At 39.1% G+C, this 14,372-nt stretch overlaps 1 protein-coding gene across 7 annotated transcripts in view; it reads left to right on the forward strand.

The window, feature by feature from the left end:
* The first annotated feature begins 916 nt into the window (after nucleotides 1–916).
* The window catches only part of slc12a7b (solute carrier family 12 member 7b), a 46,229-nt gene continuing 32,773 nt past the window's right edge, over nucleotides 917–14,372 (forward strand). For 2 of the 7 annotated variants that reach the window (XR_008961805.1, XM_057322080.1), the window contains exon 1: nucleotides 918–1,210. Coding sequence is in view for 6 of the 7 variants with exons in the window: in XM_057322080.1 (XP_057178063.1) it covers nucleotides 1,039–1,210 (172 nt within the window). In the remaining variant the exon portion in view is untranslated. Of the gene's footprint in view, nucleotides 1,211–10,001; nucleotides 10,256–14,372 lie in introns of those variants that run through there. The other 5 variants (XM_057322084.1, XM_057322085.1, XM_057322082.1 and 2 more) reach the window with 4 other exon arrangements.

Consider the following 14,372-nt stretch of genomic DNA (forward strand, 5'->3'; position numbering starts at 1 on the left):
GTACCACTTTGTCCATCTCTTAAAATAACCCACAGCAGCTGAGACAAAAGCCTTAGAGATTTGCTGGAGACTGAAAATAAACAAACTTGTAACAAATTGTAAGAACACTTAAAAATACAAAACAATAAAAAAAGTAAATGTTAACATACAGTAATCTCACAATGTATCTCACGTGATTCCAGTGAAGAGAAAACTGAATTGTCACTCCTGATGCGCAGCTCTGCATGACTCACAACGAGATGAAGCTGCTGCGTTTAATGAGACCGGCCAAACATTCAAGACTGAGATGAGATAACTGTTCGCAGCGATTTTCATTAACATCACACACAGATCAATTCATTACATGCATGAGGTGACATTGTGAAAATCATGTGTCCGTGAGTGTGCGATTCACACATCTGAGCCAGTATCATTCATCCAATGCAACTATTTTAATATTGTGTGTGAATAGGTTTTATAAAATCTTATATCTGTTACTCATCAGTATCTATGAGAGAAAAAACAACACACAAAAAGAAAACGTGTGTGTTAAGTGTGTTAATGAAGCCACGGGCCCATGTGGAAATGACTGTGTGTGAATTCGATAAAACTAATAAATAACATCTTTTCATTAAACAACAGGTCAATTCAACAATAGGCCTAACTGTTTACAGAAGTCAAATGATTAACCCTATACAACACTAATAGCTTAAAACAGACTTTCAAGAATTAGCAAAGCATTTCTGGGACAACGTAAATTGGGTTTTAGATAGATGATAGATGGAAGAAATAAGATTAAAATAGAGCTGATATATTTCACTGCAACCATTTCATTGTGTCTTCTCTAGTGTACAGGATATATAGTATTTACCTGTATGTATTTATATGAAGCCTCTTTAGGTGTCAGCCAATGAGCGTGGTGCGCTCTACAGTACATGGACGCGCCTCACACGCGCGCGCACACACTCACATAAACTAACGGATTACCGGCAATGAATCACGGGTGTAAGGCGTCTGATCCCTGAAGTTTCAGAAACACCGGACAGGTCCGACCCACGGATGACCGACATGAGCGAGAGATTTATGGTCGTGCCGGTGGACCGCGGCGACGCGCGCGCAGGTGAAGACAGAGTGGACGGAGATTCCGTTTTTTTGGACGCCGGTGCCGGTGAAGACGAACGGCGGGGATCAGTGCCCATCCTCCAGTACAGCAGAGAGCCCAACAGATTCGGTGAGACGCGTCGCCTCGACGCTAAATTACCAGGAAGACACGCGACTGACAGCGTCGAGTCTTCATTATAGCGCTCAAAACCAGCACGAGCCCAATGTAAATGAAGGACGCGCGCGCTAGTTAGTCAATGTAAACACGGTGTAAGAAAGTGAAGCAAAATTTGTTTGATCTGACCAGTTAGGTAGGAAACATACAAAATAGTCTGCGCGTTTAAATCATGAAGTTAATCGAGTTTTGCGTTATTTATTCAGGCGGTTTGTTTTGACGCGCTCAATCTCTCTGAGGGGGTTTAATTCTCTCAGGTCAATTTTCTTCTCTCCTTTAATATACGAGCTGATTTACATGTTTTCTGACAGGAAAATATCGACAGACTGTTTTCAAATGAACACGAATATTGTTTGATGGCTTATTGTGGCGTTCAGTTAAATTGTATTAATTCATATTTTACATTGTGTTTTTCAACTAGCTTGAAATGTTTTTCCTCCTGTGAGTCAAATATGCAGTAAGGATGTTTAAAATTAAACTTTAAAGTTCACTTTATGGACAAATCAAGCGCATGATTTTGTAATGTTTAGTCTAATTGTCTTCACACAGACTCAATGAGAGTACAGTGTTTAATGGGACATGAAGCTCGTTTTGTTTTACAGATATAATTTTAGGGGTTTGTGTGACTGGACTCTCATGGGTCTCCATGCTCAGCTGTCTTCATTATTTACCATGACACATCTGTTTGTTTCCAGGGTTAGACATCTAATAGACTGCATCTGAAAACACTCACACAAAGAATAATGGATTGGATGCACGTTCGTATGTGAAGGTCTTTATTTAAAATGTCTGAATTTGAGTAATATAAAGTAATGAAGTCTACGCGCTACATGTGGATGAAAGGAAAAGTCTAACCAAATTAAGTCTTTTTAGGGTTGTAATAACCGGTGTCATGTTTTATCTTTGATAGATATGAAAGCTTTAATGTGCCCCTCATTAAATTTAGCATTGCCGTTATCGAAGCGCTCTTAAAACCGAAGTTTCTTAAGTGTCTACATTAGCTGCTCATATAGTCTGTAAAGAAGTCTTTAGTAGTGTAATTGTGAGAGATGATCTCCTGTTAAACTTATGAAGGTCTTAAGATGATCAGGAGTTAGCACTTACTTCAGGTAATTTAATACAGTAAAAAAATCGAAGCTCAACATCTTGTTTTAAAAGTTATTTTTAGTGTTAATAAAGATATTTTTCTAATGGGTTTTACTAGGTTTTCAATGTAGTCTGATGGCATAGAGTTGTTTATGAGATCTGTTGAAACATCAGTGTCATCCGTTAGCGTGTGAAACGCCCCGCTGTTGGAAAAGTGCAAATGGGAGTCATCTTCCAGATGGTTGGGCCAGTGAGCGTTGGGTATGGCAAGCGTTGGATTGGGTTACACACTCACTATGGGCAAAGGACATCACTATTCATATGTGGCAATGCTCTCATAGCCCAGAACAATACTGTGGTCTTATTCATTAATACTGAGAAATATTGATGAACCCTGAGCTTTGTTTAAGGTTTACTTATAAAATGAAAAATTGCTTTAATTGTTTTGGAAGTTAAATGTAGATCGCACACTGTATCTTAAATAGTAATATAAATACAGTTTGTCTGGAAAAGGGTAGTTCACGCAAAAATACAAATGAATTATTTATTCACCCTCAAACCTGACTCGTTCTTCTGTGAATCACAAAAGAAGATATTTTGAGAAATGTCTGGGTTTGTGTTCAATGGAAGTCAGTGGGGTTCAGTGTTATTTGGTTATGAACATTCATCAAAACAGAAGAAAGTCATACAGGTTTGGAATGACGTATTAGAGTACACTAAATGGTTTTGTAGGCCATATGACACTGCTCTTGATCATGATCTATTTTCTCAGGCTTCAGTGCTGATTTAGCAAAACCCCGTGGGGGAGGTATTCTTGAAAGTGTTCATTTTCTCACGCCACACATGTTTCTGGTGAGGTGATATGAGCTTTATTACTATCTACTCTGTAGGGTCGTATGAACGAGTTCATGATGTCAACAAATAACTCAGTAGATGTGAAGGTCTTGGTTGGATGAATGTGGACGTGTGACCTCTGTTTTGACATGTGCTATGCTGTGCTCTGATGGAGGCCGTGTGTTGGAGGGTGGTCTTCAATGAGGGTCTGAGAGTGTGAAACCGAGAAGAGGGAATTTTTATTTAGGGCATTTCTTCATCAGGATACTGTTAACAGCTGACTCGACAACCACGTCCTTAACACGTATATTTGTGTTGCCTGTTTGTCTGCATGTTCATAACAACAGTGACGAGCTGTTCTTGTGCAACAGCGTTTCCAGTTTACTGCAACTATTTTCCTCTCCTCGCATGTGAATGAGATGGACATCATCCGGTTTGTTTGCCTTTGGGCGATGATCATTTTAAAGTCAAGGAGTTGTTTGTGACTTTATTGCTCTAATTGGCATCATAAATTTCTCCCAGTGCTTGTGTTCAGATGGTTGCTTTGTTTACACAAGCGCTCTTTCAAACTCTAGTGAACTGCTTACATAGGCAGTATTATAATGAGGCAAAAAGAGCCAAAAGCTGTTCCAAAAGAAGCAAAATTATTGTGACACTTAGTATACTGCCTGCAGTTTGCTTTCATTCATTTATTTTAGTGACAGATTTTTGTATTTGCAGAATTAGTTTTTGCATATGCACATTGATGTAATTTGGCAAGTAAACCAAAACCATGGATTATTATTATGGTTTTTGTTTAAACAAGCCAATCCTATATAACAGATTGTTGATTCTTTTTGGGGACTAATTCATCATTCACTCCAGTGTCTCCACATCTGCAGGCCCGTAGCCAGGGGGGGTTCGAACGACCCACCCCTCACTGTCAAAGTTCCAGAATTAAGTCAGTATTTTTGTGAATTTTTGTAATGAAAATGTATCCTTTTAAACAACTACCAATAATTAACACCATGGACGTCGGAAGCACAAAAAAATGTGAGTACAAAAACGACAGCTTTTATCAGCAGTTGCAGTGGCGCAGTGAGTAGGACGTGTGACAAGTAATTTTAGTTTTGACGCTATCAACCAAGTTCGAATCCACCTTTCGCCAAACTAACTCTTCTACATTTTCACATCACATATCGTACAGGCATTTATTTTTCAACAACGTACGGGAACATTTTTGTTTTTATTTTGGGCATGTTTTTCGACGCATGATCTCACTGGATGCCATTGTCAACTTTAGTCATATAAAATCATTTCCCCAAAACAAAATTGTTGACAGTGAAAATGCTGGGTGGCTATTAGTGCAACCGAGACCAGCGAGAGAGAACTGTGCAAGTAAACCAGACTCCGTGACTTCCAGGATTGCTCTAGTGACAGATAGCTTCCTCGTTACAGCGCTCGTCTCCCATTCCAGACAAACACTGGTGTGAGACCCGCTGGAAGCAGGTAAGAAAGGAGCTGTTAGTCATTTTGGAAAACCACTAGCCACAGTATCAAGCCCTGTTTATAGGTATACGTTTATCATTTGTTAACTTTAGTCTTCTTTGTATTTATTAAAGTTGTATGATTTATAGCATTTATTGGTAATATTAGGTATAATTATTGACACCCCACCACAGACCTCACTCATTTTCAAACCCTGGCTACGGCCATGAAAGGGCTAACCTTAGCTAATACTGGAGTCATGAGGATTCATTTGTTAAAACTGCCCAGGTCAACTACATGTTTGTTAGTTAATTTATTAATTAACACCTGAAAGTATCCCTTAATAAAGAACAAGGAGTTCTTCTGAGTATTTGTAAAGAGCAGCTGGATTCGTAGTGGTCCTCCGATTACACATTTGACCGTTTGTGTGGAGAGTGGGGCCTTCACATAAATAGTGGAGTTCGAGAATACAAGTATTTAACCCTCAAAATTAAATAATAAATGTTGGGGGAAACGACAAAAAGGCTCACGTTTTGAGAAAATGAACCCCCCTTCCACAAGGCTGGCTACGGTTCTGATCTGTCACTTGAAAATGTTATTGATGACATCATAATTTTAAACAATATTTGATATTCATGATATTCTGTAATTTTGTATCTTTTCACATTTATCTAGTCAAAAACAGTCCAGTGATTGTGTAACCTCAGTGATTTTTGTTGCTGTCAGTGTTGAAACGTTTTTGACTATGAGATGAGGTAAATTCAGTGTGTTTTGGAACGGATGTACTGTCTCTATCTCTTCACCTCTGAGTGTGTTTTGAGTCTCTTCACCTCTAGTTTGGAGATACCCGATTAGGCCCTTGGATGACAGATCGAAACTAAGAATCAATTCTGGTTCCTCTTTTTGTCCATTGTGGGGAGTTTCCAGACTCGTGAAACCCGTGATAAAGAACAGCGTGCTCTTGGCTCATGACTCTTTCATGTCAGCACGTTCCATCTCTCAAATATCACCGAGGCATTGAAAGGAACAGGTGGTGCATTACATTGCTAAATAAACTTTTGCTGTCAAGATCAGCTTGGCATTGTTTCTTCATTTGTATTTGTAGAAACTCGAGAAGCACCATCCGCTGCAAGTCACCTTCTTGAAGGGGTAGTTCAACCAAAACTGATTCAGTCGCCCTCATGATGTTCCCAAACCCATATGACTTGCTGTCTTTTTTGCGAATACAAGGATAGTGTGTTGATTGAGTGCATTTCACTTGTGATGTTCTGTGACTGGTAAGATGTTGCCTTAGAAGGAAGATGACTATGTAGGGAGATCACTACGTTTTGGAACATAGCCAAAGACTTTGTGTCCATGCTAAGAACAGATTTGTGAGTCATGTCTGTTGACTGCGATTATTAAATCTAAAGCTTTACAATAATGGAGATAAGCTTTAGACGTTGGCACTGTTGGGCTGTTTGACCTTCAGCTTTTCCCCAGCGTACCATCGCAAGAAACATCTCGCAGTCACCAGGATCAGACAAAACTTTTGGAGATGTTTCATTTGAGCTGTGCATCTTTAGCTGTAGAAAAGCACAAAAGGGTCACCTGATCCTGTCATGAATGACGGACAGCTGATCTGAGCATCTGCTGTGATATTTGAGATCCTTCATCACCTGCTTAAAGCTGCAAAATGAATGTCAGTGTCCATCTGTGTTGACTGGGATGTAGTTTTCAGTAATTATTTTATGTGAGCTGTATGGCTTGTTGTAAATTCCTCTGGTGTCATGCGACCCTTTGTGAGATTTCTCCTGTCCGTTTATAAACGTGTGTTAAATATGAGCTCCCCAACAGACATTCCCAGTCTGATTAAATGTGTCTAGAATAACCGGAACAAACGAGTCTGTTTTGTTCTGTATAGCTTCCTGTGGAAATATTACTGCAGGTCTAAAGAATCTTTGTGTAAAAACACATCAGCGAGTGGAAAGTTGATTCAGCATGATGTCATGATGCCAGGAAATGAGTGTTCGTGTCCACTTTGTAGTCTCACTCCACAGTGTTGTTACTGTAGCATGGTGGGTAGAAAATACTCAATCGTAATAAACTGTCATGTCGAGGAACAAGGACAGAATTTCATATAGAATTGATTTCGAACATGTGAGATGAGTCCAGCTTGTTTTACCGGAGGCCATCATAAGGTGGCAGCAGAGTGCTGTCTAGTGTATATGTTGTGTTTCCAAATGTGGTCATGACCCCTCTAAGACCTCTTGTGCCATTATGTTTGTATTGTGATGTGTGATTTTTTTCATTTTTGCATTATGTGTTAATTGTTTGAGGCATCACCAAGCTTTTCAAAGTGCAGGAAACAAAAGGCTGAGCTGTATATATGAACACAGTTGGAAGTCTACAGTGTGATCGGTTTTTGGGCTGGTTTTGGTTTTTGTTTTCATTTGGAGGAAGCTGGAACTGGGAACGCCTTTGGGCATTTTGGTGTTAAATGATCATGGACACTTATGGGAATTATTTTGTGTTTATATCTTAAGGCATAAAAATTCACGTTTACATTTCTTCATGGCCATAACTTTTAAGAATAATGTCGTTTGGTTGATTGCTCTGGATCGGTGTTGCAGGGCTCTGTGGTGTGTGTTGACAGTCCATCATATGCTTATAGAACCACACAAACCATATAATGACAGTTATCCTAGTTACAGTACATCTGTATGCAGATATACGTGATGTCATGTCTGATGACAGAGTGAAATCCTGCAGTTCAACTTTTTAATATTACAATATTCAAATAATTTTATGCAAGGAAAGGGAAGCTCTGCTCCAGCATTTTTAATTCTCGGACTAACTGCGTTTTTATGTGTGAGATCAGGCTGGACTAACATGATGACAGACGATTAACTTTTTCTTTTTGCTCAGTTTGCATGTAGGGTTAAGCCTCAGCTGGCTGGTTTTGTTTGGACCTTTTCGGATCAGAAAAGATGGACATACCGTATATAAGAACAACAAGCAAAGTCCTTCATAATTGGAAATTCCTTGTGTCTTATGCAGATAACAGAACAGACATCTTTCACCTTTGGGCTGTAATGTGTTCAGTCAAGCATCTGCAGCTTACATGGAGCAGCAGTAGGTACACAAAACTTGACTATTACTAAAGGAATATTCTGTAATTTTTACTCGCTTTCATGTCATTAAAAAGCAAACGCATACTAAAAATGTATAGAATGCTTTGGATAAACATGTCTGTCAAATGCATAAATGTTCTGAGGCCATACGAGAGTTTCTTTTCTTTTAATGCAGATTTAAATGCCGATTTGGAGTGTTATTATGGGTAGTAAATAATCAATGCATCTTTTCTATGGGCTATTGCTTAAACTGAACTCTTTGCTGCTTTTAAAGGGCTATCAATTTTGTTTGCTGTTAAACATTTTTGAGTGTTATTTTGAGCAATAATGGCTGAAAGAACACCGCATCCGTGTAATCCCTGTGTTTTTGGCTCACTTCTCAGTTTGTGTTATTTTTATCTCTCTGACCTGATGGGTTTGACCGGTGAGTCCTCCAGCGGGGGGTGTGGGGGGTGTTCAGAGGTCTGTCTGCTCAGAGCACTGCGGTGTAATTGAATCTCAAGTGCTCGACTCCCAGAACGGCAGGACACAAGTGCATCCTTTGTGTGTGTTACCTCACGAGAGCACTTTCAGATAAACCTGCTGCCTCCTGCTTCTCTTTGGTTGACTGAATGTTCCGCATGTCATGTTGACCATGAGAAATGTGGAATAAACATTACTGATAACAACACAAACGTCTTATCTGCTGATGTTCTGTGGCTTTAAAACCTATTAAACTCATCTAACTGAAATGAAGTAAATATTTCACATTTTGTGGCAGATCAATAAAAATCCTAATAAGTTATATCTACAGAGCAAAACATCTATTTTAATTTTATTTTGGGGTTCATAACCTATTAAATTAGTACATGTGTCCTTGAGCTATTAGGTGATATGTTTATCTATGGTTGTTGTCATATCTGGATTGATGCATCCCGCTTCACATGCCATATTGACAGAGCCAGCCGATGCCTTAAAATGCTTTCAGATAAGATTATCATTAACACCATTGATTGTAAATTGGGTTAATCCTAAATGCTCTTCAGATATTTGGAATTTGAAGATCGTTGGTGTTGATTGCATATTTTTGTGTCTTTGAGCAAATTTGAACATAGTTTGAAACATTGTTAAGACATTTCTTTATAAAGAACAGATGACACGTAAAGTTACAGAGAACAAATTGTTCCTTTTCTGAAAAGACATGATGCACAAAAAGACTGCTACAGGTGTTCCCTGGAAAAGAAAAACCTCCATTTGTTGCGTAGCATGAGGAATGTCTGAATTCCAGTGTGAAAGGAGGAAAATCCGAACATTTCGTAAGCCACAGATCCTGAACGGCACGCATGTGAACCTAGAACGTTCACGCTGCCAGCGCAGGCATGTCATTGAACCGCATGTAACGCAACAATCACAGACACGTGTTACTCGGGAAGATCTTATGTCACGTCTCATTGTTGATCTGAATGTGCATTCCTTCAATAAATGAGCCGTCTGTAACTACAGAGTGGTGCTGTTGGACGGCTTTGATAAAAGCCTGCCCTATTCTTGCTGTATGTCTTGTTTTTGCGTTTTGTACATGAGCGAGTGCAATTACAGGCGTGTCAGATGTCAAACCTGTTTATTGCCACTGTTACTGCAAGCTTCATGCTAAAATATTCAAGTTCAATTGTTTGCGTCAGGAAGCCATTGATGGGTTGACTTCTTGAAACGTAAACACGGTGGTTCTTTTGTAACGTGGTTCTTTTTGTAAAACTTTATTGCATTAAAGTGCAATAATACTTTACTCTCAATAAGAGAAAAAAACAAGGAACAGTTTACTCACAGATTGTTAATCTCAGTCACCATTCACTTTCCTTATCTAAAAAAGAAGTAAATGGTGACTGAGACTGTCTGGCTCTAACATTTTGTCTTTTTGTGTTACACAGAAAAAAGAAACTCACGCGAGTTTTAAACAACATGAGGATGAATACTGTGAATACATTCCCTTTATGATGGGTCCATATTGACTGTTTTTCTTGCTTGAAATTTGTTTTGTTGTAGAAACAAAAGAAGGATTACGTGTATTCTACACTAACTATTACGTTTCTAATTTAAGATATTCTGAAACAGGCTTTAAGCGAGTCACTGGAAGTTTCTTAATAAATAGCTTCCTTTATCTGGTGTCTTGTTGTGTCTGTGGAGGATCATGCAGCCCCGGGCGAGAGGAGGAGGAGGAGGAGGAGGCTGAGGCCGGCCCACAGGGGCGGTGGAGTGCTGCCTCCTTATTTGGAGCAGGGCTGGTCACATGTGCAAGCCGGTGTCTGAGAGATATCAGCGCGGCTGAGAACTTCGAACCTCAACTCGAACAAGCCACGGCGGGAGGGCGAGACAGACAGAGATAAGAACGGGTCTCGCTCTGAGGCGCGTGGTGAGAAAATGCCCACCAGCTTCACTGTGGTTCCAGTAGATGATGGTAGAAAGTCCGCTCAGGAAGACACGGATGAAAACAACGTTCTGAAGGAGGAGGATGAAGAAGCCGTAGGTGAGCTGCGGTGTCCTCAGGGTATATTTGGGAATCTGGTGTGTGTGTCCAAACAATCCAGCTGGATGTGTAGTGTTCTGCCTCGGGTTAACCGAACCAATCTGTAGTTTGTCTTTATCTCTCTTTCTGTCTGCACGGCGTGAACACGCCCTCTCATTCTTTTCTCTTTTCACACACGTGCGATCGAAGCATGAAGACAAACTCACATGGGAGTGTTTTCAGTTAGTTCTTCGCTTCTGTTTGCATTTCACATGTCGGTTATTTGACACATTTTTGGACTTCATCAATGGAAAAACTCAACGCAGTCAGTAGTTGTCTATCGCATCTGTGATACTTATAATGTGGTTTAACATTATAATGCGGTTTAACTCCTCATTGTTGTTTTCCTCTGCCAACTGAGCCAGGCATTAAATGAAATATTTATGTTTTATCTGACGAATTTCATTAGCTCCATCAGACAGACGTTTTAACAGCGTCACTTAAACGTCTTTTTGTACCTCTTACATTTCATATGTTGAATTTACCATTTGAAATCCCTCTTGTAGTTGGTTTAAATTTTATGGACATTTTCTAGGTTCATTTAAACCAACAGTTGGATTTGTCCATTTTTAACAACTCATCATTTTTGGGAATCTGCTGTTATACAGTGTTTTAACTGTACTGTACGTGAGGCAGTTTAGAAGAAAGACATATGGCAAATATAATAGACAATATGAGTCAGATCTAGTGTAGTATGCAGTGTAGTGATAACAGGTCGTTGAGTTCATCTACTAATGAACTTCTCCAAGCAACATTTCTCAATGTTGTAGTTCTTCTCTAACGCTTCAGCCGTTCTCTTTTCTCCTGCTAATTTTTTCCATGGTTTGCAATTACGGCCCAAATTTGACAGAAACCTGTATAGGAACAGAAAACAGAAAAGGTTATGTAAGCTGTAAGTTGTGCAATGGCTGTTTTTCTGCCCGGTCTCTCCAGCGAGGTGTAGGGCGATTCAGATTCCAGTCAATGCTATTGATCCGTCCTGTTTCTGCCTTCCTGTTGGTTCCCTATGGTGGGAGTTGAGACCCCACCCTTGAAATTCATCCAAATCTTAGGAAAGGAGTAGTTTGTTTTAGTTATTTCGTTCTGTACTTTACAGAACGCAGTCGGTGATGTCCAAATAAAACGGATTTCAGGCCAAAAGGTTGCTGGGAAACTGCCGTCCAAACCATTACCACAAAAGCCTCCTTAAAGATAAGAAAAGGTCTTATACTGCTTGAGTTTCTGCCTGATTACATATTACTGGCATAAAGCGCTGAGTCTGACAGCTGTATTCAATTATTCCACAGCTCCACCCATGAAAAAGACGAGCTGAAATTGAATAACAGGGTAACTGTAAACCGTCTCGGCATCTGCTGTATGTGCTCAAAGCTTTTAGCTCTCGTTAGAGTCGAACTGAATAAACACACTTGCGTGGACTTTTGTTTGGATTGTAGAGTTCATCAGTAAATAAAGTTTGATTGAAACGCTCTGTTCAGAATTGCATGCAAATCGAAGAAAAAATGGTGATGGCAATGCAGTAGAAAACAATCCCTGTGGCCAAGTTGGCATCTGAACTGATATTGGCTCTGTAGCAGACAAACAGGTTTGAGAAAACTTCGGTTCATGCTTTCCGTAGACCTTTTTGCTGATTCAGCAGCGGGAGTGAAGTTTATTAAAAACGTCCACTTTTAAGTGATTTCAGTATTTACACAAAGCACGACAGTCTGAGAGTCACTAAAAGATTGTTTTTTATGACTTCACAACAGTGAATTTTCATTTTATCCCCTCAAAAACTTCTTGATTATGGATGTTTGTACAGTTTTTGTTATTGGCATGTTCTCCAAAAATGTTACCAGACACCAGTCTATTTTTGCTTTCTGCTTTAAATGGCACAAAAATGAAACACTGTATCTTTAAAACCCCTTTATATTTTACGATCCAGATGTTTTGTATCTAAATGTGAGTTTTGGGCAGTGGAAGAGAATGTCGTCTTGTCTTTTCTATCCAAAGGTCAGTTTCTCATAGTCAGATGAAGCGTTCTTCGTTTTTACACATGTCCTCCCTGTTACTAATCCATGACCGTCTGTTAGTGCTGCACGATTAATCGTATTTTAATCGTGATAACGATTTATGCTTCCCACAATTAATTGAGCATAATTGTTGTGATATTAATGTTTTAAAAGCAAGCACAAAACTCCTGATAAGGTCGGGAAATCATGGCAAAGCTGGTATCTTTTAAACTGCCACTTTACAGGAGATGCAAAACACAACATTTTTCACTGCATTTCTACTATTTTTATACTTTTTTGCAAAACCCAAAGACAAACATGAAGGGTGACCAATGATTTATAAACAAAGAACAAGAAATCAAAAATGGAAGCAAAGTTTCATTCCGAAGGTCACAAAATGTTCATTTTTGTGGTGGAGTGTTTAAATGACACCGAAACGGTGTTGAAGAAGTTCAATGGCAGCAGATTATTCATTGGCTGTAAAGTATAGGCCTTATAAACATGCTGAAGTGAAATTAAAAACAAAAGTTCTGAACTGACAAAATAATCGTGTTTATTAACCGTGATTAAAAGTTGGTTATCATTTTTCCCATGATCAAGCAGCCCAATACCGTCTGCGATGAAAAGAATGGACAAACCGCTCTGTGAATTCTTGCTTTCTAAGAAATTTTTGTTAGTCAGATAGAAATTGAATAAGACAGAGTTTGCTGTTTGAGGAAATAATTATATTTAGAAAGATACATTGTTAAATCGTACACTGGATACCTTGAATCGTATAAACCTGAAGTAATGCGATGTACCAATTATAGATGTTTCATCTTTATTTGTGCATAAATAAGATTCTTACCTTTGAAAGAAACAATAAGCACTTGTTATTTAATAGAGCAGATGGATTGTGACAGACACTATCGACAATGTAAGGATTTTAATAATTAGCATGTGCTTGCATTGTCAGGCGCTCGACACATATTCAAAATCTGTTTTAAATCAGACATTAATATGGCAAACATCCTGATCACTTATCATATTATTATTTGAATCCTGCAGGTTTTCTAAATGAAATAGAATAAAACGGTTTTGTGAAATTAGAGCAGAAATGACCCTGTTGATATTCAATATCATTGTTGGTGGCATGATTCTTGTAGTTCTTAAGTCTGTTGTCCTGCTTGATTTTCTGTGGTGAGTTTTGTTTTCTGGCTTCATTACGACATTAATAGATCCATACACCTCCTCATCATGTCACAGAAATGTTGTTCACTCCCCCGTTCCCTGTAACCTCAACCAGGTGTGAAACATGTAGGAATACACCCGTGTGGCGACTTCAGCTGCACACCCTGTTCACATGGCCAAACAGCAAAGATGAATGTATTCTTAAAGTAAATGGAACGCGTACAGGAGATTTGATGTGGAGCTCTTTCATCTGTTGTCACTCTTCATACATTAAACTTCCTGTTTCCTGTCACGGCTGTGTCCTCTGCTCGGCCCAACATGTGCTACGGCTGATAAGACGCTGTGTGTGTTAGCCTTTCATTCTGGCACAGTGACCTGACGACTCCACATCCCTTAACACCACTTTCTCTTTTTCTGCTGTTCTTTCTCTTGAATCCGCTCAAAGAAACAGTCAAACATTGCATTGAGATGCTGGAATGACTTGCGTTGTTTGATAACGGCGCACAATAAACCTATAAGAAAGACATGTTGAATTTGACCTCTGTTTCTGCTCAAGGGTCATTTAATGAAGTCTTCTGTCTGTACCGACCCAAATCTGTTAATGGGTTAATCATCTTGGTGTGGTTACAATGTGCTCTGTTGTGTGTTTTACAGTTTCAAGTTTGATTCTCTTGCTCCGGAACAAAACAATTATACATTTTCTCCTGAGCGTAAGGATATCACAACATTGATTGGTCAGCTTTATGATGAATGTTTTGTGAGGTAGCTTACTGAATGTTTTCTTTTCTTGAGCCTTACCAAAAAACAAAAACAAACAAGCAAACCAGATTACAAGTGTGAATATTTATACATCACGTGAAAGCTGAATAAATAAGCTTTCCATTGATGTTTGGTTTGTTAGGGTAGGACAATATTTGTCC

Source organism: Triplophysa rosa, linkage group LG23 (assembly GCF_024868665.1).
Source record: "Triplophysa rosa linkage group LG23, Trosa_1v2, whole genome shotgun sequence".
Taxonomy (NCBI): domain Eukaryota; kingdom Metazoa; phylum Chordata; class Actinopteri; order Cypriniformes; family Nemacheilidae; genus Triplophysa; species Triplophysa rosa.